General features: G+C 40.1%; 1 protein-coding gene across 9 annotated transcripts in view; it reads left to right on the top strand.

Annotated features, from left to right (window-relative positions):
* bru3 (CUGBP Elav-like family member bruno 3) overlaps positions 1 to 25,849 on the top strand; it is a 1,231,558-nt gene that overhangs the window by 883,787 nt on the left and 321,922 nt on the right. For all 9 annotated transcript variants that reach the window (XM_073980083.1, XM_073980081.1, XM_073980079.1 and 6 more), the window contains one exon: positions 4,604 to 4,683. In XM_073980083.1, coding sequence (XP_073836184.1) covers positions 4,604 to 4,683 — 80 coding nt within the window. The remainder of the gene's footprint in view (positions 1 to 4,603; positions 4,684 to 25,849) is intronic.

Below are 25,849 nucleotides of genomic sequence, written 5' to 3'. Positions count from 1 at the left end.
TGGGGACTGGTATGCTTCTCACGCTAACACCGGGGCAAATACTGCAACGAATCTTTGCCTCCTCACTTATGTGGTCCACTGAAGACATGAGGAGGCTGTTGCTGTTCTCAGGGCGGTATTCTCACAGGTTTGAATCTTTTTTCCACTTCGTATCACATAGTAATCTCGGGGACCAAACTGGAGACGCATACCTCACCACAGACCGACTACCGCGTTATATCTGGCCAACAAGGTTTCTTTAGCTGTTGCATGCGAACATGACTTAAAAGAAGTGTCGAATGTGACCCCTAGAATTTTGGGGCAGTTTGTTGTCGGAATTCTGCTGCCATCGACCACGACATTCAACTCTCTTCAAAACTGTGCCGTCCATGTGGTGAACAGAGTGGCCGTAGATTTCGGTGCGAGAATCTGCATATTCCTCGCGTGGAAAAAGGGGATAAGATGGGTTATATAGGAGTTCAGTCTTCCACAGATGTTAACAGGGAAGGTAACTGACGCCAGGATCTCGATGTCATCGGGAGGGGGCGAAATAGAGGAAAGGTAGAAGTTAAACAGTTCCGGATATATCACCCCACCTTGGGTAACTCCCTGTTTCACTCTACGGGCTTTGGACTTCTTGCTCCTGAATTCCACGTACGACTAGCGTCCACACATATAATTGGCTTTATTGAGATACTCCACTCCCTTCTCATCCAGCCGTTTCTGCATTACCATCGAGGCCCAACGCTTTCGATGATTAAGCGGCGGTTCATCCTCGGCAGAAAGACATCTGATGCGACGTAGTACTCTTATCTTCTCCCTGACACTCCCGGGCTGCTCAACAACCTGTCGATAACTTGCGCACCTCTTCGGGTCAGTCAACGTAACGTCGCCAAACGTGACTAAGTTCCTATATTCCCTCCTTCCAGGGTTCGAGATTGACTTAAACGTTGCCCACAATACACGTATACCGGATCTAATGTTCCAACTCTTCAGATGACTTTACCATTTGTTCCGGTTATGCTCGCCGACCAGCCTCCCTGGCCCTGGCGTCATTAGGATTGGCTCGCCGAAGTTCATCATGCTCAGGGAAGGTACCTGCCGTATGGAGTGGGCGGAATAAAGAAGAGGTAGAAGTTAAACATTTCAGGAAATAACACCCCAACTTGGGGAACTGCCTGTTTCACTCTACGGGATGTGGACTTATTGTTCCTGAATTACACGTACGATTGGCGTCCACACATATTATTGACTATCCAAAGTTTCAAGCTTGGCCGGCGGGTTGTCTGCTCAAAGTCCTCAAACAGCGTGGAGTGCCAGACAGTATCAATGGCTTTTGATAAGTCAAGCGCTACAATCACCCTTCTATCACACTGTGGTCTATGGTTGAGTCCTTGACATACATCTATGCTGATAATTGGCAACTGGATAGCTATTTGGCTGCGGAGGACTAAGGCTTCAAGGGTCTTTGCTACAGGTGACAAAAGCGAAATAGGCCTGTACGATTCACTTTTGCTGCCTTTCTTGTCTGGCCTCGGTAGCGCGACCACCCTGCCGATTTTTTAGACTTCGGGAACAACGAGGGTGGTTAGAGACAAATTGAGAAATTTAGTGAGATACTCTACTCCCGGCTCGTCCGCATTACCATGGAGATTTCATCAGGGTCCAACGCTTTCGATGATTAACGGTGGTTCATCCTCGGCAGGAAAAGATCTGACGCGACGTAGTACTATTCTCTTCATCCTGTCACACCAGGGGTGCTCGACAAACTATCTATTGAAATAACTTGCCAAACGTGACTGAGGTCCTATCTTCCCTCCTTCCAGGGTTAGAGATTGACTTAACCGTTGCCCACAATTCACTTATACCGGATCCAATGTTGCAACACTTCAGATTATTTAACCATTTGTTTCGCTTATGCTCTCCGACCAGCATGTTAACTTCGGATTGGCTCGACAAAACTCATCACGCTCATTTGCTAATCCCGTAGCTTCTGCTGGGAAGTTTGGTCTCACTTTGGGTATTGGTCCCGCAGGTGTATGGCGAGCGGCTGCAGCGATGATGTCTCGGGCGGATCTCTGAAACGGTGATTGGTGATGATCTGAAAGTCGGCCAATCAGCTTTCCCATGTTTGACGAGAGTGCGGTGTTCAATGGTGAAGAAATCGGGCGGTCTGCTAATGGAGACAAGACGTCATTTGTCAGACCAGGTGACACAATGGTTATGTCTGGAGAACTGTGACACTCTCCTCTAATTCTGGTAGGGGCGTCCTCATTGACCGAGCAAAACTCAGAGCTATTAATCTGCTCAGCATTTCCAAGGACCGAATGTCCCAATTCATGATGCGCATTAAAATCCCCCAAGAACAAACGGTTATGACCTTCCAAAAGCGGACTAATGTTAGGCTTGCACCCTGATATACAGTGTATACGTTCAACAACTTTATCTAGGCAGTTCCACACCTGACTTCTACCCCCTTACCTTCCATGTACGGGTCATTAGAGTTAGGCAAAAGACAGGTCTGTATTGAACAGACTGGTGCAATAGGAAAGCTAATACCCCCACCTCCACTTCTGGTGTGATCCTTTCTCATTACGTTGTAAGCACCACAACGCTGTAAACTGCAGTTGTTGTTGTTGTTGGCCTTGGTTTCCTGCACCGCCGCGACCTCGATCTTCTTCCGATTCATGAAGTCCACTATTTCCTTGATCTTATCTTGGAGTCCATTGCAATTGAATTGCAGAAAGGATGCATTTTCTGGGATTGGAACAACAACGGCTGACGTTAATTGCTGCGTGTGCTGTGGGGACTATATATTTCCTAGAAAACTACCTTAAAAATGTTTTATAAAAAGTCCACAATTGAGGGTCTGATGGCTCCAAAAACTGTTTTAAAAACTTTCACACAGACACGGCTCGTGAGCCCAGTGGTGATTAACACTGCTTTAGAGCCTACCTAAGTCCAAAAGTAGTTTTTAAAAAATCCATATTTGGGTCAATAATTATTCTATAAAAATCCACGTATGTTATACTCTTCACCATAATATGTAGGGTATAAATCAATGGTGAGCACGCGGCTCGCGAGCTCCGTGTGTGTGAACACAAAAAATCTTATTTGTGGTGAATTTCTACGTAAATCTCACCACCGATCATTTTTTTGTTTTCTAACAAGAAAGCAATGAATTAACGCACACGATGTCTATCGAGAGAGGGACGGATAATCTCGTGTGTGCGCCCAACACACTTGTTAGTGAGCTCTGGTATAAATCAGTGTTCACCAGCAACAACAAATTCAACCGCTGCGTTTGTGTTGGGCACACACACGAGATTATCTATCCCTATCTAGATAAACATCGTGTGCGTTAATTCATTGCTAAGAAAAAGGAAATTATCGGTGATGGGAGCAACGTTCAAACTCACCACAATTGAGATTGTGTGTGTTCACACAGACACGGCTCGCGAGCCCAGTGGTGATAAACACTGGTATAAATACATTTTTCATTCCATTTGTAACATATAGAAATATATATTCTTGATCAGCATAAAGTTGATATAGCTATGTCAGTCTGACCGTCCGTCAAGATACAGTTCGCTATTTTAAAGACAGGCTTTATAAATCGGTATATACGTTTTTACTACTCCTAGGATGTTTGGTATTGAAAATATCGGTGCACATTTTGATATAGCCCCCATTGAACGGTACCTCCCGAATCTCGGTGTTTTTAAGGTTGTGGCTCAATATCCCACAGAAATGTCTTAAATTTGGTATTTAGTCTTCGTTGGGGATATAAAGCTATCCACCGTAAATTTGTCGGTATATGTCAAAGTCTTCATATAGCCCCCATAGGTATTTAGTCGGTGTTTTGGTATTTAGTCTTCGCTGGAGGTATAAAAATTTGCACCTGAAATTTGTCGTTATTGCTCCACGTCTTTATATAGCTCCCATAGAAAGGTCACTCCCAATTGTCGGTATGTTGAGGGTTTTGGCTTCAATATCCACCAAAATGGCTGAAATTTGGTATTTAGTCGTCGTTGTAGTATACAATTTCTTTAATTTTCAACGAAGATAGAATCAAAATTATCAGCTTTTATAATAAGTCCCGATCCAAACTAGAGTAAATTCATGAAATAAATATCATTGAAATATTTGTTCAATAGATCGATTTCCATACTACAGCAAGTGGGAAAATCGATCACAGAGCGCATATTTCAATGAAATTTATTTCATGAAATTATTCTAATGTGTACCGGGACTTATATAAGCTGATAATTTTCATTCTACCTTCGTTGAAAATTAAACTCGTCATGGAATTTCCAACTGACCATATTTAATTGAAATTTAATGCTTTGTATATCACATTTAGCCATTATGGACGGCGAAAACAAAAAATTGATTATACAGAATTTATAAAATCGGCAAAAAAAAACCTTGCCGTACGTTAAGCTCTATTGCATACATTAATGATTGGTATCGGTGGCAGTAACTTTTTTGTTTTTATTTCAGGAGTGTTTTTTTCAATTATTTTCAAATGTCTGCCCGTCTACATTTAAAACTCATTTTGGTTAATGTTGTTGTTTAATGTGGTATTTATTTCTATCTCCTCCTTTTTTTCATATCTTTACAGGTTGTGCTTTTGTGAAATTTAGTTCGCAACAAGAGGCTCAATCAGCCATCACCAATCTGCACGGTAGTCAAACTATGCCGGTAAGTTTAACAAAAAATTAAAAAAAAAAATAAAAAATATTGTGAATGTAAAAACGAAATACCAAATAAATTCAAAAAGGGAATTGTTAAGTTGTGGGTAGACTACTGCATTAAAACGATGCTGGCGATAACACCAAAGAAATAGCTTCTACCTCAATCTCGGCAAATTGTATTCAGTTTTTATTTTTTTTCGGCGGGGCTGGCAACCAAAATTTGCATGACACTTGAGTTATTTTGCACGTAAATTGCTTTTCTTAAACAACTGCTACCCACAGCGAAAAGAAAAAGAAAAGAAAACTGGAGCTCTTTAGCTCAGCTGAGGTAGATCTTGCCAAGGTAGATAGATGTTCGCCTTGCAGATGATGATTATGTTGCTGATGAACTTGAAGAGACAACTTGGCCGCTGTTGCACGAAGAAGAACTGAATTCAATTTTCTTTAACAAAAGACCACCTTTTCTACCTCCTACACCATGGGAAATTCGAAGCAAACCCTTCAAAGTGTTTTCTCAAAGCTTCTCAGTAGGGTTTTACATTTTGTTTTTCCCTTGGAATGGTAAAGGGGGTTTGCTTACAAATCATCACAATTTTTAAGTAAATAAGGTAAAAAATTGTACATTTAAATTGAATGTTGTATTTCAATCCAAGTATTGCCAAAAGTTGTTGAACACTTGTTGTTACTGTGTTTATTTGCATCGGCACCTTCCGTTTTATTTTCGCATCAAGTTTTTTATTCCTGCGAATCTTTTATCATTTTGATTGATTTTCATCGTTTTCTTTGGCCATGCTGATGATGATGTTGATGTCTGGAAAATACAAATATTTTCAATTTCTTTTCCCAAATCTTGTTTTTACAACAATCGTCGGTGGCTACAACAATTTCAAGGACATTTAACAGATCTTATTTTAGAAAATAATTCGTGTTTGTTCAAATACTTGATGGAAATTAAATGAAAATAAATTGATTTGAATTTCTAATGACAACCACTTTTGTCTGCTGAGTAAAGAGGAGTGGATTATCCAATTACAGAAAATTGCCAATTGGTTTCGAAGAAGCTGCTTACTTCTGGTTGCGACGTATTGGATCTATTTTCGAAATTAGTGACAGCCAACTTTTAATCAAAATGAAATTAATATAAAATACTTTTTATTTCATATTTACATATAACAAAAATCCAGGCATGTATGTATGTATTTTTTGCTGTTTTATCAGCTATCTAATAAAAAATAGAAACAAATTTTTGCACAGTAGGCCTGGATGCAATTTTCGCGATTAAAAATTTTAAAATCTATTTTTAACAATGATTGACCCCTTCGATTTTCTTAATTTTTTTGTATTAAACTAGGATCAATTACAAAAATTTCAAGTCCTATTTGGTAGTGGGATTCCAGGTCAAGTTTGACGATGGGCTATATCGGTCCATGTTTTGGTATAGCCCCCATATAACGGTACTGCCCGATTTCTGGTATATTGACGTTTTTAGTCGCATTTTCAAACCGAATTAGCTATAATTTGTCATTTAGGGTTCCTAATGAGCAACAAACTTACGTTCCAAAAATTATGGGCATAGATTCATGTTTTGGTATAGCCCAGATAAAACGCTATCTGCAGATTTGCGGTATTTTGAGGATTTTAGCTACAATTTTTAACCGAACAAGTAGTAATTTGACGTTTAATGTTCTCAACGGTCTCGGAAGTTCTCCACCAAAAATCGTTAACATTGGTCAATGTTTTGGTATAGCCACCATATATCGGTACCTCCCGACTTTTGGTATTTTGAGGATTTTAGTTACAATTTTCAACCGATCTGGCTGTAATTTGACATTGAGGTTCTCAGTGGCCACGAAATTTCTTTACTAAAAATCTTCAACATTGGTCCATATTTTGGTACAGCATCCATATAACTGTATCTCCCGATTTTTGGTATTTTGGGGATTTTAGCCACAATTTTGAACCGAACCAGATGTAATTTGATATTTGAGGTTCTGAGTGGTCACGAAAGTTTGGTATAGCCCCATATAACGGTACCTCCCGATTTTCGGCATTTGGAGGATTTTAGCTACATTTTTTAACCGAACTAGCTGTCATTTGACACTTGAAGTTCTTAGCGGTCACTAAACTTCTCCACTAGAAATCGTCAAGATAGGTCACATGTTTTGGTATAACCCCATTATAACGGCACCTCCCGATTTTTGGTATTTTGAGGATTTTAGATACAATTTTTAACCGAACTAGGTCTAATTTAACATTTGAGTTTCTCAGTGGTCACGAAAGTTCTCCACTAAAAATCGTAACCATTGGTCTATGATTTGGTTTATCCGCCATATAACGGTACCTCCCGATTTTTGGTATTTTGAGGATTTTAGCTACAATTTTTAACCGAACTAGCTGTAATTTGATATTTGAGGGTCTCAGTGGTCACGTAGGGGATGGAAGATACCAAGCAACGGTCCTGACCGGTTTTAACATGGCAAAGCCCAGGATTTATCTTGGTCCCTCTTTCATCTCAAGTGGACACTGACCTCCCCGTGGTGTCACCTGGGGAACTGTCTTTAACACCCGTTGAAGGTAGTGAGCTAACATGTGCCGCGCGTTCTCCCATAAGAACGTTAAAAACTTGGGTTTGGGCGTCGGGCTAGTAACCCTCCCCTAGAAAAAACAGCATACTATGAAAAAACGAAATAAAAGAAAAACAACCCCCTCCAAAGTTGACGAACCCCGCAAACGTTTTAAGGACCATGATCTGCGATTCTGCACATGGAATGTTCGCACTCTTTATAGAGAAGGTGCAGTCGTACTTGAAAAGTACAAGGCCGATATTACTGCCATACAGGAAATACGATGGATTGGGAAAGGCGTCACAACAACACCTAAAGGTGACGCACTGTATTATAGCTGCCATGACATAAAGGATGAGTTTGGTTGCGGATATGTAGTTGGTCGGAGGTTAAAACATCTGGTCTCCAGCTTCACACACGTGAATAAATAACTTGCTACAAAATGAATAACTTGCTACGAAAAAAAAAAACAAAATTCTTCAACATCAGCTTTATTTGCGCTCATGCTCCCACTGAAGACAAGGACGAACAGACCAAAGATATATTTTATGAGCGCTTAGAACAAACATATGACCGTTGTCCTGTCCATGACATTAAAATTATTCTAGGCGACTTTAATGCTAAAATTGTAAAGGAAAACATCTTTGGCCCAACAGTCGGAAAATTCAGTCTCCACAATGAAACATCTGACAATGGCATGAGGTTGATAGACTTCGCAGCGGCAAAAAACATTGTAGTTAGCAGTACCAGATTTAAACATCTCGACATCCATAAGGACACCTGGTTGTCTCCAGATCAGAAAACAAGAAAACAAATTGATCACGTTGTGATAGATGGAAGACATTCAACGAGCGTGTTGGACGTGCACTCGTTCCGAGGAGCAAACATAGACTCGGACCACTACCTAGTTGCAGCAAAGGTACGCATCCGGTTAAACGTAACAAACAAAGTACGAACAGAAACAACACGAAAGTTAGACATCGGTAAGCTGCAATCACAACAGATAGCCACAGCATATTCCACTCAACTAACCCAATTGCTTAATCAAAGCACTCCTCATCCCGATAATGTATCAGCGCAATGGCAAAGTATTGCCCACTCCATGCAAGTAGCCGCAAAATCCATACTTGGATACCAGAGACCTCCACCAAGGAATCCATGGTATGATCAGGAGTGTCGTGCTGCTACCGAATAGAAAAATGCGGCATATAGGGCTACCTTACAATCCGTAGCAACGCGTAGCGCACGAGAGGGATATCGGGGAAAAAAGGAGAGAGGAGAAACGTCTTTTCCGCAGGAAAAAGAGAGAGATGGGAAAAAAGAAGAGAGGAGAAACGTCTTTTCCGCAGGAAAAAGAGAGAGATGGAAAAGCGGGAGTGTGAAAAAATCGAGATGTACAGGAGCCAGAATGAAGTCCAAAAATTCTACCAAAGAGTAAAGCATCAAACTGATGGCTTTGGTATAGGCACATCCTCCTGTAGAGACCAGCAAGGTAATTTGGTAACTGATACAGATAGTGTGCTCAGAATATGGAAAGAGCATTTTTCCAAACAGTTGGTATCCAATAGTAGCGAAGTCGACGAAGATACCACAGATCCAATCCCAGAACATGGTATTGAATGTATACCACCCGGCCAAGATGAGGTAAAGACAGCAATAAACCGGCTGAAGAATAATAAGGCAGCAGGAGCTGATGGCCTACCAACCGAGCTGTTTAAAACCGGAGGCGACATGCTGATAAGGTGTATGCATCAGCTAGTTAGCTCCATTTGGCAGGAAGAACGCGTACCCAACCTGCCCCGTCCATAAGAAAGGAGATAAGACTTTATGCTCCAACTATAGGGGCATAAGTCTTCACCCTATCGCCTACAAGATGGTGTGTGGGATATTGTGCAAATGACTAAAGCCCATGGTCAACGAAATAATTGGACCATACCAATGCGGCTTTAGACCTGGCAAGTCAACCATTGACCAGATATTTACCTTGCGGCAAATCCTGGAGAAGACCCAAGAGATGCAGATCGACACCTACCACCTTTTTGTCGATTATAAAGCAGCCTTCGACACCCCGCTACGTTCAAGGATATTCCAAGTCATGTCTGAATTTGGTATCCCCGCAGAGCTCATTCGGCTTTGTGAAATGACTCTAACTGACACAAGATCTTCAGTTAAAATAGGAAAGAACCTCTTCGAAGAGTTTTGTACCAAAAGAGGTTTCAGGCAAGGAGGCAGCCTTTCGTGTGACCTATTCAACATTTTGCTGGAAAAGGTAATACGGGATGCAAATGTCAAAAGAAATGGCACAATTTACACCAATAGCCACATGTTACTTGCTTATGCTGATGATAAAAATAACATGGGACAAGAAGTAACCGATACCTTTATGAAGGTCGAAGGAGAATCTGCTAAAGTGGGTCTGGTGGTAAACGGCGAGAAGACCAAGTTGATGGTGTCGACGCGAAATGCGCCCATTGAGATCGGACCAACTGTTGATGTTGGTTCCTATAATTTTGAGGTAGTAAAAGACTTCGTATACCTCGGCACCGCCGTAAACACAACAAACGACATCAGTTGTGAAATAAAAGAAGAAGAATATTGGCCAACAGATGCTACCTTGGCTTAAGTAAGCACTTCAAAAACAAAGCCACAACTCGTCAAACAAAAATAACGCTTTACAAAACACTGATACTACCCGTGCTGATGTATGGCCCCGAATCTGCGTTGACGGTGAATATCGACGTCGCATGAACCACGAGCTGTATCTGCTATACAACGACATCAATATCGTTAAACGTATCGAGATGCAGTGATTGCGTTGGCTAGGCCACATATAACAATGAGCGATGATGAACCCGCTAAAAAGGCGTATAAACTCGAGCCACGTGGCTGTGCACGCAGAATTAGAAGGCCAAATAATAGATGGCGCAAACAAGTGGATGAAGAGATGACAAGGCGCGGTATTCCAGAAAGAGAAGCAATAGACAGAGTGAAATTGAGATATTTTCTAAGTTCGGCCTATAGAACAAATGTTCTGTTATGGGCCAGCTAAGAAAGTAAGTAATAACCAACAAACTTACATTCCATAAATTATGGGCATAGACTCATGTCTTGGTATAGCCCCGATATAAAGCTATCTGCAGATTTTCGGTATTTTTGAGGATTTTAGCTAAAATTTTTAATCGAACAAGCAGTAATTTGACGTTTAATGTTCTCAGCGGTCACGAAAGTTCTCCACCTAAAATCGTTAACATTGGTCCATGTTTATATAGCCCCCATATAACGGTACCTCCCAATTTTTGGTATTTTGGGGATTTTTGCTACAATTTTTAACCGAACCAGCTGTAATTTGACATTTGCGGTTCTCAGTGACCACGAAACTTCTCCACCAAAAATCGTCAACATTGGTCTATGTTTTGGTATAGCCCCCATATAACGGTACCTCCCGATTTTTGGTATATTGAGGATTTTAGCTAAAATTTTAAGCCGAACTAGCTGTAATTTGATATTTGAGGTTCTCAGTGGTCACGAAAGTTCTCCACCAAAAAAACGTCAGCATAGGTCCTGGTTTTGATATAATCCACATATAACGGTACCTCCCGATTTTCGTTATTTTGACGATTTTAGTTACAATTTTTAACTGAACTACCTGTAATTTGACATTTGAGGTTCTCAGTGGTCCCTAAACTTCTTCACTAAAAATCGTCAACTTTGGTCCATGTTTTGGTATAGCCCCCATATAAATGTACCTCCCGGTTTTCGGTATTTTGAAATTCTTAGCTAAATTGTAATACGGAACTACCTTTAATTTGACATTTGAGGTTCTTAGCGGTCACATAACTTCTTCACTAAAAATTTTCGAGATAGATCCATGTTTTGGTATAGCTCCCCTATAACGGTACCTCCCGATTTTCGATATTTTGACGATTTTAGTTACAATTTTGAGCCGAACTAGCTGTAATTTGATATTTGAGGTTCTCAGTGGTCACGAAAGTTCTACACTAAAAATCGTCAGCATAGGTCCTGGTTTTGGTATAGTCCCCATATAACGGTACCTCATGATTTTTGGTATCTTGCGGATTTTAGCTAAAATTTTTAACTGAACTAGCTGTAATTTGACATTTCATGTTCTCAGTGACCACTAAACTTCTCCATTAAAAATCGTTAACATTGGTCCATGTCTTGGTATAGCCCCAATGTAACTGTACCTCCCGATTTTTGGTATTTTGGTGATTTTAGCTAACATTTTTAGCCGAACTAGCTGTAATTGGACACTTAAGCTTCTCAGCTGTCACAAAAGTTCTCCACCAAAATCGTTAACATCGGTCCACGTTTTGGTATAGCCCCCATATAACGGTACCTCTCGATTTTTGGTATCTTGAGGATTTGGCTGTAATCTGACATTTGAGGCTCACGGTGGCCACGAAGCTTCTTTACTAAAAATCGTCAGCATGGGTTATTGTTAATTTATAGTCCCCATATAACGGTACCTCCCGATTTTCGGTATTTTGAGGATTTTAGCTACAATTTTTAACCGAACTAGCTGTACCTTGACATTTGAGGTTCTTTGTCAACATAGGTCCATGTTTCGGTATAGCTCCCATATAACGATACTTACTGATTTTTGATATTCTGAGGGTCTTAACTACACTGTTTGACGAAACTACCCGTAATTTGACTTTTGTTGTCCCTTGCAGTTATAAAACTTTTCCACCAAAAACTGTAATGATAGGTCCACATTTTGATATAGCCCAGAAGGTGGTACCTTTCACCTGGCTGAATACTTTTTTTTAGATTAGATTACATAATTTAGGCATTTGGGGTATCCGTGGCCGAAAAAATTTTCCACCTAAAATTGTGAAAGGAAACTAATTATTCCATTTTAATTTAGACTATCTTATGGTGGAGGGTACAAGCGACTTTTTACTTGTTCACATTAAAACCAATCATAACTTGTGCTTCATATCCATCTATCTCCTATGAAGTGAACCTTCAGTATTATTAATTTAAATGTTGGCACGTAAAACCCCATGAGCATTATGGTTTCATTTTATAACCTGCAATTTTGTGCAATTATTATGGCAAAAATTTCGCAACCTTACAAAATCATGTTTGGCAAATATCTCCATCCTTACAATCACAAAAAAGTGCAAAGCAAAAACCAAACTACAATTTAGGGAACCAAACAAAACTCTACCCAACAACTAAACCACATTACCTCCTGGAAAAAAGTGTTAATCTCTTAACACTCTATGCAAAAGCTAAAAAAGAGAAGAAACAACAAAAAAAAATATCTACAAAAATTTCGTGTAAGCTGTTTATTGAGGTACAAAAAGTTTGTTGACCACCACCCTCAGCCAACATCCAACCTAAAAGGTAGATGAATAACAACAGCAAACAGCAGCGGTCACTAAGCTCCAACCGGAAATATGCACTATAGAGAATTATTAATTAAGCCTTTAAGTATGCTTTATGCATATTTTAAGCCAAGCTACTTTTTGTTTCCTATTTCCTTTTCATTTTAATTATTACTTTTTGCAAAAAAAAAGTTCATAGAACAAAAATTGTTTTTATGCAAAAAGTCATAAGGCGTGACCTGACTACAAAGGAAACAAACACACAACAGCAGGAGAGGTAAAAATATTTAATAATAAATATAAAGATGAGGGAGGGTTGTGAATTTCCCAAGAAAGGATATATTAAGCAGAGGGTTCTAGAATTGATTAGGCTATTTTAAAACAGGGTAACTGAGTACAAGCAGATAAATTGATGTAGCCCTTGGCAGGGAAGAAAGTTGGGTATTTTTCAGGGGCTCGGCAACCAAAAAGCTCCGATGACCCAAGGCTCTAAAAATCTTTAAAATCGACGTTTTTGTGGTCTATGGGTGATTTTAAAAATCTTGATAAAATTCACGTTTGTTTCAGTCAATGAGTGTTGTTAAAAATCTATACAAAATTCACATTTTTGTGGTCAACGGAATGTTCTCCAAATAATCTTTAATAATCTTATTCCCATAGAGGATGTTCATGTAAAAAATATGCATATCATAGCCAAATCCATACTTCTTGAGGTAATGACCCAAAAGAGATACACCACAAGTGCACCACCACAATATACTTCTGATCAATAATATACTGATGGAATTGGACAATCAGGGCACTAAAATTGACAACTACATGTTGTCGATTGCTGGCAAATTCCAGCCTCCAATCTCGGAACTCATGCAGAGTGGAGTAAAATCAGCGAAAACAGAACTGGTATTGCTCTTAAAAGCTTTCGCTCGATAATTTTGTGCAACCAAAACTGGACATCCTGTCCAACCCTAACGTACGCGACTCTTCAGATGGCAGATGCCATGGTACAATTATGGACTGTCAGCTGCGATAAAAAAGAACGTTGGGAAGCAAACGAAAAGATGTTTAATAGCACTCTACTCATGTAAGAACTCGATTGGGAAAAGGTGGGGACTGAATGCATCAGTCGGCGGGTTGTTCAGCGCCGGTTTGATCCGGAACCACACTACATCAGCGTTCCAGTGACAGTCACCTCAGTGTGCATACTTATGTTCGCATTTATATCGCCTTTCTGCGTTGGGAGCAGCATACCCGGATGGCCTCCCCCGGTTCTCTTGGTCCGTGTTGTGACGGCGGATAATAACATCCACCACACTCAATTGCAATAGATGTCACCAGGATATGCATCTAAGGGGTTTCTCAGGACACACTACGACAGGGACCATGTTGTTGCCTGCTGCGAAACAAAGCCGGCAGTGAGCCATCGTCATCAGAATAATACACTCCATGGGAGTTCCCTCCCGTTGCTATTCCAATCCTTGAAAAACAGCCTTAATGGAATTAAATTGTTCACTGCAGCGTACAGCATTGTGGTTATTACAACTTACTGAGGAAGGATCACACCAAAACGGAGGTGGGGGACTAGCTTTGCCGTTGCACCATTCCCTTCAATACACACCTGTCTCGCTTAAGCCTAGCTCTAATGACCCTACATAGAATTTATAGGGGTACCAGGTGAGGAACTTCGAGGTAGAGCTGCTTAATCTATACATCCCCATGTTATAGTCTCAACATTACCTTTCCTTTGGAAGGTCGCAACCGACTGGTTCTTCTCAAATTTAATGTACATTTTGAGTTGTGTCATTCGGTCCTAGGTAATAAAAATAAATAGCTCAACGTTTTGCAAGATCAATGAAGACGTAACCATCGGGTCTGACTAAAGACGTATCTTGACAACCCATCGTCTCTATGGCAGACCGCCGGTTTCATAACCTCTGAACGCAGTACTTTCATCAATCGTAAGAAAGCCAATTGACCTATTTTCAGAAAGTTAACCAATAACCACTTCAGAGAACTGTCCAACCCTTCTGATGGTCGCCTAGCAAAAATTATGTTCCCGAACATCTTCCCAGCTGCAGCCTCTCGCTATATACATTTTGGTGAAATACTCAAAGTGAAGTCAAATTTCCCAGCAGAGGTGGCGGAACTAGCAAATGAGCGTGATGAGTTTTGTCGAGCCAATCCTAGTAACCCCAGAGACACGGAGCTGGAAATTAACAGGTTGGTCGGCGAGGTCTGCCGGAACAATTGGTTAGATCATTTGAAGAATAGCAACATTGCAGTCGGAATAAATGGCTTAGTATCATCATGCTGATGCTGTAACAGCTAGATGATTCAGGAGTTGTGTATCTTATGAAAGTTCTCAACGTGCCACTAGACACCTACATCGTGACTGAAGTCTGGAAAATGGACCGAGTGAACTCGCTATTGAAGCCAGGCAAAGATGTCAGCGAAGGCAAATCGTACTGGGTGATTTCGGTTTTGTCGCCCGTAGCTAAAACTCTTGGCTGGCCTGGGAATCGAACACATGATCTTCTGCGTGTAAGGCAGTCGTGCATACAATTGTACCACGGTGGCATTCACGAGAGTAATCGTGCTTACCATTTTACTGAAAGTTTGTTGGCTTTTGCGGGAAAGGTATCCGTGAGAGCGGACCGATATTACGTAGTCCAAATTTTGGAACGAATCGGCTAATCCATACGAGAGTTATCGTGCGCGCCAGTCACTACATACGGTGGCAGTAGGGGGGTTTTACAGCTTCCTGGTTATTTTCACAGGTACGTAGGTGCGCATCGAGGCCATAGATCCCTACGGTATCATCATGATAACGCTGTAACTGCTAGATGATTCAGGAGTTGTGTATCTTATGAAAGTTCTCAACGTGCCACTAGCCACCCACATCGTGACTGAAGTCTGGAAAATGGACCGAGTGAACTCGCTATTGAAGCCAGGCAAAGATGTCAGCGAAGGCAAATCGTACTGGGTGATTTCGGTTTTGTCGCCCGTAGCTAAAACTCTTGGCTGGCCTGGGAATCGAACACATGATCTTCTGCGTGTAAGGCAGTCGTGCATACAATTGTACCACGGTGGCATTCACGAGAGTAATCGTGCTTACCATTTTACTGAAAATTTGTTGGCTTTTGCGGGAAAGGTATCCGTGAGAGCGGACCGATATTACGTAGTCCAAATTTTGGAACGAATCGGCTAATCCATTCGAGAGTTATCGTGCGCGCCAGTCACTACATACGGTGGCAATAGGGGGGTTTTACAGCTTCCTGGTTATTTTCACAGGAAGCATGCACCATTCCCTGAAAAAACTTTTACAGTCGTAATGGGGCCAGCGAATACAAGTTGTTACAACAAAAATCAAAGGGATTCAGGTCCAGCTCTCAACTGCACTTTTCCGAAATTTTGTGTGGGAATTGCCCGAAGTAGTAGACCGCTAGAGTCCATATTGGAACCTCATCTATGTCTGGTAGAACATTTACGATGTGCAAAGTATGGACCAAATGGGTAACTGCCCTCAAGAGTTATCGTGCGCATAATATCTGCGAAAAATTTTAAACTTTTGTTGCGGAGGCACCTGAAGGAGTTAACTGATATGGCCCATCATCGAACTTAAAATTTAGACAAAATATTACAAAGGTCAAATTTTAGAATCGGCTGAACCGTTCGAGAGCGGCCGTACGGTTTTTTATTGCTTTCTGGTTATTTTCTCAGGGAGTATGGCCTTTAACTTAAAAAAGCTTGTATCGTAGTCGTCAAAATGGATCTGCACATTTCTGAAATTTTGTGTGGAAGTTAGCCGAAGGAATTGACATATATATCGATTACTGCCTTCGAGAGTTATCGTGCGCATAATTTTTGCGAACATTTTGAACTTGTGTGGGAGAAGTACCCACGACCCATCATCGAACTTAAACTAAGCTTGGACCAAGTATTACGAAGACCCCATTTTGGACGGAATCGGCTGATCCTTTGGATAGTTATCGTGCGCACCAGCCAGCCAGACACACTGACAGACAGACAGAAAGACAGACGGACCCGAAGGTGGCTCTTATAGAATAGGAGATTACCGAAAGTGGCTCCTATAGAATAGGATATCACCGAAGGTGGTTCCCATAGAATAGTAGATCACCGAAGGTGGTTCCCATAGAATAGGAGATCACCATAGGTGGTTCCCATAGAATAGGAGACCAACGTAGGTGGTTCCCATCCGTAGATGGATCCTATAGGATAGGAGACCACCGTAAAAGAGGGGACTATCGTTGGATGTTCCTATATGAAAGCAGACCCCCCTTGGCGACTCTTATAAAATATGGGACCAATGTTAGTGGTCCTACATATGTATATAGATGACCGGACTTCTGATGGCCATTTAAAAGGTAATCCATAGATAACAGGCCCTTTGATGTTCCTGCATAGATGGCAGGAATATACATGGTCCGTTATATGTGGCTGGCCTTTTGATGATTTTTAATAGTTGGTAGACCTTCCGTAGAATTCAGGCCTTTAGGTGGTTTTCTATAGATGATAGGAATTTTGATGATGCACTAGATGGCAGGACGTTAGACTGAAGGATGACAGGTTTTTTGATGGTCCTTTATAGTTTGCAGGCCATTTGATGGTCTCCTATAGATGCAGGCCTTTTGCTGATCTTTTGTAGATTGGAGGCCTTTGATGGTCCTCTATAGATGGACGGCCTTTTGATGGAAGACCTTTTAGCGATTTTCTATAAATGGAAGGCCTTTCGATGGTCATCTATAGATAAAAGTCCTTTTGATGTACTTTTGTAGATGGAAGGCCTTTGTATGATTTTCTGTAGTTGGGAGGCTTTTTGGTACTCTTCCGGGTACTCTTTGTCCGATAATATCTTTACAAAGGATATTAATCGAAATTGTCTTTTAACAAATTACTTACTTACTTAGGTGGCTCTGCTTGCGTACAGAACATTTGTCCCATAAGCCGAACTAAGAATTGATTTCCACCTCCCCTGATTTCTTGCAATATCTTTCCAGTTTAAGGGAATACCACGGGCTTCGATGTCACATTTCACCTGTTCTTTCCATCGGAGTCTTGGCCTACAAACTTTCGTTTACCGCCTTGCTGCTCATGTACATACGCCTTTTTTGCGGGGGAATCGTCTTTCATTCTTATGAAATGACTAGACAGCGGAATTTTAGGCAACCCCTATTTTTGGTCCGATTCATGTCAAATTTTGAGATCGAAACATATGACATATCAATTGAAATTGAATAAATTGCAAAATTATGCAAAATTCATAAAATTTGCATATGCAAAAAATAATATGTGCATATGCAAAATTTATGCATTTTATATATATTCTTATGCAACAAATATTTTAATAATACCCAGCAAAAAAAATCATTACTAAGTAATGACTTTATTCAGTAAAATTTGGCAGTAGTAACTACTTACAAATATATCGTAAAAGTCATTATTTTTACATGGGGATGTCATAGGGCGGAAGTACTTCCTTAAATATGTTTTTAAGTACATACTTAACCACATACCGGCAGTCGAAAAGAAGCTAAAAAGCATAGTTCTATTTTTAGAAAAAATTGAGGTGAAATTATATTCAAATTCAACACTACACATTTTTTGTTTTTTTCTTTTTCATTCGATACATGCTAGTTTTGAACACACGAACTTCTGATTTGTAGTCAAACACACTACACACTAAGCCACTCGCTCGAACAGCAAGGGTTGGTTAAACTCATCCATGTACATCAACATGTTTTTGTAATTTTGTAAACAAAAAACACACATGCCGACGCTGAGCTTTGAACACACAACTCTAGAATTTGTAGTCGGACACACTAGCTCTGTGCCACCATACTCATTACTTAGTAAGTTAGTAGTAAGTAAGGATGTAACTAGTTATGTGTTAACTGTTATATATGTACTGTGTGATAATGCGGAGGGTAATGATTACTCATTACCTGGTAATGCAGAAAGTAATGACATGTGCCTACCAAATTTTTGCTGGGTAGGTACAAAAATGTTTGTCTGTAAAATTTTTCTCGTTAAAATTCTTTTCAGACAAGTCAATAAAATAGAAAAATGTATAACCACATACCGAAAATCGGGAGGTATCGTTCTATGGGGGCTACATGAAGGCCTGAACCTAAACCGACAAATTTTAGGTGGAAAGGTTTTTACCACCAAGTAAGACTTAATACCAAATTTCAGCCATTTCGGCGGGATATTGAGGCCACAGCCTTCAAAATAACGGAAATCCGGAGGTACCGTTCTGTGGCGGCTATATGAAGACGTGGGCCTATACCAACAAAATTCAGGTGTAAAGTTTTATACCCCCAAGGAAGACTTAATACCAAATTTCAGCCATTTGGGAGGGATATTGAGGCCACAACTTTCAAAATACCGAAAATCGGGAGGTACCGTCGTATGGGGCTATATGAAGACGTGGACTTATGCTGACAAATCTCAGGTGTAAAGTTTCATACCCCTAACGAAAACTTAATACCAAATTTCAGCCATTTCGGTGGAATGTTTAGACCACAAATCCTTGTATATATTTTTGCATATGGTTTTGCATATGCTCATTTTATGCAAATATGTAAAAATATGTCAAAATATGCACGATATGCAAAATATGGGAAATTTTCTGGGCCTAATTGGTTTTATTTTGTGATAAAGTCTAATCAGATTTTCTTTACGACCATCCTAACCACACATATATACATTTGCATAGGATTCCGCTGTCTAGACATGACAAAGCCAACGCAATCGTTGTAGATCAATACCTTTAACTATGTGGACGTCAGTATATATCTGGTATAGCTCTCTGCTGGCGCACGTACCCATTCTTCGTAGCCATACATTAGCACAGGTAGTATTATTGTCTGGTAAAGTGTGATTTTAATTTCTCGGGAGGTGGCTTTGTTTCTAAGCTGCTTACTAAGTGCAAAGTAGCATCTATTTGCCAATATTATACGTCTCCTTATTTCAGAACTGATGTTGTTTGCTCTATTTATGGCGATGCCGAGATAGATGAAGTCGCTAACTACCTCAAAGTTGTATTTCCCAACTTTCACAGTTGGACTGAATTCAGATGACGTATTATTAAAACAAGTGAGCAAAGGCTATAGTCGGGACGGGGCCGACCATGTGATACCCTACACCACTACCCCTGTGCATAAGCTTTTCACTAGTAAACATTTCTTTTAGGGAATATAATCCGACTACCACCAAACATAATATGCCTCTTTCTCTCTGGGACCCCCCATAAGCAACCAACATTTCGTGACCATCCGATCAAAATTACGACCTGTAGCTTGATTGCAAAAAATGGAAGAATTGGATGCATTACCGACTATTGTGGTATCTCCATTGTTTGACCACCTTCGCCAATCTGCTTTACACCAATGTAAAGGTAATATTTTCTTCTTTCATTGACAGGCTTTGCCGTTGGAATACCCATACTAGAAGCCGATATATTCACAAGGAATAAAATTTTGAATTTGTCTCCAAATGAGTTTTTCCCCATTCCGACCCCTAAAAATTATCAGACTATCACCAAAATCAATATGCTTCTCCATATGTGGGGCCCAATCTATCCCTAAAAATTTCGTCACTATCCGATCAAAATTCCAACTTCTAGCGTGATTATAAAAAATGGAAAAATTGGGTATATTACTGAATTTTGCAATATCTCGGTTTGCCCATCACCAAACTAAATAGGCTTCTTCCTCTGTGGGACCCGCTTCAACTCCCAAAAAATTCGTGACGATCCGATCAAAATTGCGATCTGTAGCGTGATTACAAAAAAATCGGAAAATGGGATGCATTATCAACTATTGCCATATCTCTGCTATTTGACCACCTACGGCAACCTACTTTACATCGTTGTAAAGGTGATATTTTCTACTTTCCTTGCTTCTTAAAGAAACAGAGATATTGGCTTTGAAAGAAAACGTAGACCTTTTCTCCAAATAAGTTTTTGCCCATTCCGCCCCCTGAATATTATCCGACCATCATTAAAATCAGTAGGCTTCTTCCTCTGTGGGACCCCCATTAACTCCCAAAATTTCGTGACGATCCGATCAAAATTGCGACCTCTAGCGTGATTTCCAAAACAATAGAAAAATGGGATCTATTACCGACTATTGCGATATCTCCGTTATTTGGTTACCTAAGCCGACCTAGTTTGCATTATTGTAAAGACGGGATCTTCTACTTTCATAGTCAGGCTTTGCTTTTGGAAAGTTTTCAACCAAAGCTGTGATATTCGTCAAAATAATTAAAATCGCAAAAATGAAAATTGGGGTTTTATTTGCTACTATTATGATATCTTCGTTGTTTGATCACCTACGAGCACCTACATCATTAGAAAGGCGATATTTTCTACTATCATTGTCAGGTTTTGCTTTTGGCATACCCCATACAGAAGCTGAGATATTCGCTTTGGAAAAAACGTTGTCTTTTTATCCACCTAAGCTTTTTGCCCTTTCCGACCCCTATATATTATCCGACCATCACCAAAATCAATAGGCTTCTTCCCCTCCGGGACCCCCATCAGCGTCCAAAATTCCGTGACGATCCGATCAAAATTGCGACCTGTAGCGTGATTACAAGGTTTAGATGGACAGACAGACGGACGGACGGACTGACGGACGGACACACATAGCCAGATCGAATCAGCTCGTCGAGACATTCATTTTGGTATATATAAGTATGGGTCTACGACCATTATTTCGATGCGTTACAAACTTTTTGGCCAAAACCAACTTATAATACCCTCCCCACATAGTGGTGTAGGGTATAAAAAATGTCTTTACAAAAATTATCAAAAGTACCATCGTTTGTTTGTCAGCTGGGAGCTCACCGTAAGGTTCCCTTGGCACAAGCCATTTCATAAAATTGCTCACCTTGAAATTACGATCAGAAGTTCGATATTATTACTAGACATCGGATTTTGCATATTTCAAAAATTAAAATCGAAATTGTTTGATATTCTTATGTGATTTTGAACATATTTGCCACATTTTTACATATTTTATCATATTATATGCAAATATGTCAAATATATATATAAAATCACCGAAAAATATCAAAATTTTTCTTCTTTGAAATTTTGAAAAATATGCAAAAATCCGATGTCTAGTTATTACTGGTTATTTTTGGTTCCTGACAATGATTTCAAATCTGCTCATTAGAAAATCTATCAAATCTCATTAAAGGATTTTCCCTTTACAAGTTCTAAGTATAAAAAAAATCAATTATGAATATTCTAGATAAATAATCCCCTTGGTTTTTCACTTAATCTTAGTATAAAGGCAAAAAACTTTGCAACTTTATGTATGAGTCTGAAAATCCTTAATATTTGAAACGGAAGTGTTGCCTCGTTGTGGATGAATGGCTGGGTGTCTATGTGTGCGTGTGAATTTAACGTTTCAACAGTGTCTACTTCCTGTGGAAATCTTCTGCTTTGTTGTGCTCGGTCTCTGTGTGTTTGTAAACAATTGTTTTTTTCGCCTAGCATCCATTCATTCTCCTTATCTTTTCCCAGATCCGGCATCCTACGTTATCTTCAACTCATTTAGATGCTAGAGAATGTTTTGCTGTTAACTAATATTATTGTTGGTTGAAGGGTTGTGGAGGTACCTCTCGTTCTGTTTGCATCCGAAGCACTTGGTTGATTATGAAGTTTCCGTTTTCTGTTGTTGTAGCTTTTGGAAAAGTGTTGGAAATTCGTTGCGTTGCGTTGCCTTACCGATTCCGTTAGTCCCATCAAACAAACATCCTTTATTCATGTTGTTTTTGTTGTGTGAATTGTTTTTAGGTTCTTTGCTATATTTCCGTTTCAACAAAAGCTTAAGGTTAGAAGCACAACGAATCAATAAGTTCAAGGAATTGTTTGTTATTCACCAAAATCCATCCATTGCCATCTACGCTGCTTTCTCGTTATGGTCCTTATCACCATGCCATTGGTATAGGTGCTTATTTAACTCTTCCATTAAGACGGATATGCTCTAGGCTAGAAGGCATTGAGTATGTTTTTTTTTTTTTGGTGAGTTCACTTTAGTTCTTTTTTAGGGCTTGTTATCCGAGATGATTGTGTTGTATTAGAATCCAATATTAAGTGGATGTGTGTGCGTGTCGGTATATGTTTTTGGTTTGTTTTTTTTCGTGAAACTTTTCGCGTTTGCCTTGTTGTTTTGTTTATCTTCATCATTTTTGTTTGATTTCGACCGGTGTAGGTTCATTGCGCGAAGCATGTTCTTATTTCCGTTTCTATGCTGATGTTTGGGTTCCTTATGTTTTCTCTTTCCGTTTGAGGCTTTTTTGGGTAAGGAAAGGACCATCCACCAGTTCCGCCGTCATTTTCATGATTTCAATATGAGTTGTTTTTCCATCATTTTTTGTTTGTTTTTGGAATTGGTTCACTGGTAAACATGTGTTTTGCATGTTAAGCATTAAGCATCGTGTTTAACAAGTCTTTTCGTCTTTTTTCCGCAGCCTTCCCTTTTTTATTAGCTGGCTGCTTGTTTTTTAAAATGTTAAGTCTTCTTTCATGTTTGGTTTTTCTTTTGGCAATAAGGATTTGGGTTTGATATCGAAAGCAATAAAAGAAAAATTGCCAGAAAAATACAGAAGAAAAGTGAATATAAAATTTAATGAGCCATACCTTGGCGGGACTATAAAATTGAAGAAGAAAAAAATCGATTAATATTTGAATGGCAGACCTCGAAAGAAAGAAAATTGCCCTGTAAAGAGTTAAAAAAATTATTTCAAATCGACTTGTTAACGATTATGGTGCTGATGACTCTTTGGATCTTTTTTTTCCATAAAAACCATGTTATGGTTCTGAAGGTTCTTCTTCAAATATTCTGTCAATAAAAGGTTAGGTTAGGTAGTAGACAGTTACTTTAATAGAAGACCTTGTGGTACATTGTGTTCACCAGTGCTGAAAAATAAAGTTAATGTTATATAACAGATATTTAATCGACTACAAACGCTCGGCAAGAAGAAGCAGACTAGTTAGCTCAGTTTGGAAGAAGGTTGTCCGAGATTTGATCGACTGTTCACCCATGATTCGCAGTCTCCGCGTCGTGAGCATTGGACAGCAACATAAAAGTGTTCGATTTACTCTGTTTCTTTTTTACCTTCGGATAACCTTTCTTTTTTACCAGTGGTAAACCATACCATCTCTATCCCTTTTACGGGCATTGATCTTATTCTTCAGTGACCCGTGATTATTCCCACCATAAGTTTCAGGTGGAACTTCTTCATGGAAAGCAGAGATGTAATTCTTCGATTGCAGAGGATATGCCAGATTGCCTTGGATACCTTACAGCTAGGTTCGTGGTGCCAAATCTGGCTAGCCTTTGTTCCAACTACTACCTTTGTTCCAACAACTACCACGATGGTGGCATAAGGCATGAAATAGCATAAGGGTGGCTTGATTGAGTTGTCGCAACGCCCCAGTCTATCTGCTATTTCATTCCCTAGCTACTGTTCCCGTTTTCATCTTGAAGCCGAGTAGAGGTGGGGAGTTGTGAGCCAAGGCCTCCATGTGGGGTATTTGTACATTAATTTGGTCGAAGTATAGTTGTAGTGATATATAAGCACTGATTACCTCCGATTCCTCTGATCGTCGTGAAATTGCAGCTGCGCCGTGAAATTATCATCTTATGTAGGATAGCACTCATTTTTACCAGTTCCTGCACTACAAGATTCAATGAATGAAGGTCAAGTAGTACATTATGGGCCACAAGTGAAATGCTTTTCATGGCACCGGTGATTAGTAATGCTGACGCTCTTTGCACATTGTTTAGCTTATGAAGATACGATGTCTTGCTCAAAGCATTCCACCATACCAGAGAACCATAACTAAGAATTGGGTGTGCTATAGTCGTGAATATCCAATTGATGACCTGTGGTTACCAATGGAATTATTGCATGAATAAAGAGCTATTAGACCTCACTTGGCACGTTCTTCGACATTCCTTATCACGGTTTATTGGTGGTCCAGGACTATGCCATGATACTTAGCTTATAAAGAGACCTCTAGGGTGACTCCATCGAGCATTGGTAGGGTAAATGGTTTAATTTTTCGTTTGTTCGTAAACAGAACCAGCTCTGTGCTAGATGGGTTCACTCCACGAAAATTTTTGTTCGTCCATCTTGATAGTTTGGCTAGAGCGTGTAGCATGAGTTCCGATAGTGTTAGTGAGAACTTTCCGCATACCATTGTGACCAAGCTTAAGGTATAGTTTCTAGTCGTAGTTTATCAAATTCTTAAAGTATTCCGTTTATCACCAGAAGCCACAGCAATGGCGATACAACGCCACCTTGTGGTTTGCCCCTTGTGACAGACTTCCGAATGTAAGACTCGCCGATATTTGAGTTGATTATCCTGCTGCTGATCATTCCGTCAATCCTTCATTCAGTGCCGTCTCCACCTTGACTTCTGAATGGAACTCTCACCGATATTTGAGTTGATTATCCTACTGCTGAGCATTCGGTCAATCGAATTGATCAGTGTAGAGGAAACGCCTAGGTTAGGCAGTGCATTATGAATGGGCACCTCCTATGTCAAGAATGACTGCCAACGTATAGTTTACACCTTTCATATTCCTCTCGATGAAACCCACGACTTCATTCCTCCTTGTGGTGTGCCCCAGGTGACAAATTTCCGAATTTCTGGACCTCTCTTTCTAGATCATGAAGATCCCTCCTGACATGCCTGGGTCCTATCCACCACATTAGGATTAGGATGGCATTTCATTGTGTTGCTGTACTGGAAGAATTTTTGTCTCCTCATGCAAATGGTTCACTGAAGACATGAGGACTTACCCTGTTGCAGTTTTCAAGGCGACGTTCTGACAGGTTTGAATATGTTTCCATCGCGTTGCACTTATAGTCGCGGACCAAATTGACGCTGCATAGCTTACCACAGACCGACCTATCGCGTTATATGTGGTTAAAAAGTTTTCTTTTATCTGGTCCCTACATCTCAGCTCGTCGATGATAGCAGAGGTATGTCGAATGTGACCGCTAGAATTTTGGGATTGTTTGTGATCGAAATTCTGCTACCACCGACTATGACATTCAAATCTGTTCTCAACTCTACCGTTCATGTGGTGAACAGAGTGGCCGTAGATTTAGTGGCGGATGTTTGCATATTCCTCGCGTGGAAAAAGGTGGTAAGATCAGTCAAATATGAGTTCAGCTTTTCACAAATGACATCAAAGAAGGTACCTGATTCAAA

Source organism: Musca autumnalis, unplaced genomic scaffold, assembly GCF_047663935.1.
Source record: "Musca autumnalis isolate F117 unplaced genomic scaffold, ASM4766393v1 scaffold_4, whole genome shotgun sequence".
NCBI lineage: Eukaryota > Metazoa > Arthropoda > Insecta > Diptera > Muscidae > Musca > Musca autumnalis.
Note: the sequence above shows the minus strand (reverse complement) of the source record. Positions and strands in the feature narration are given on the sequence as shown.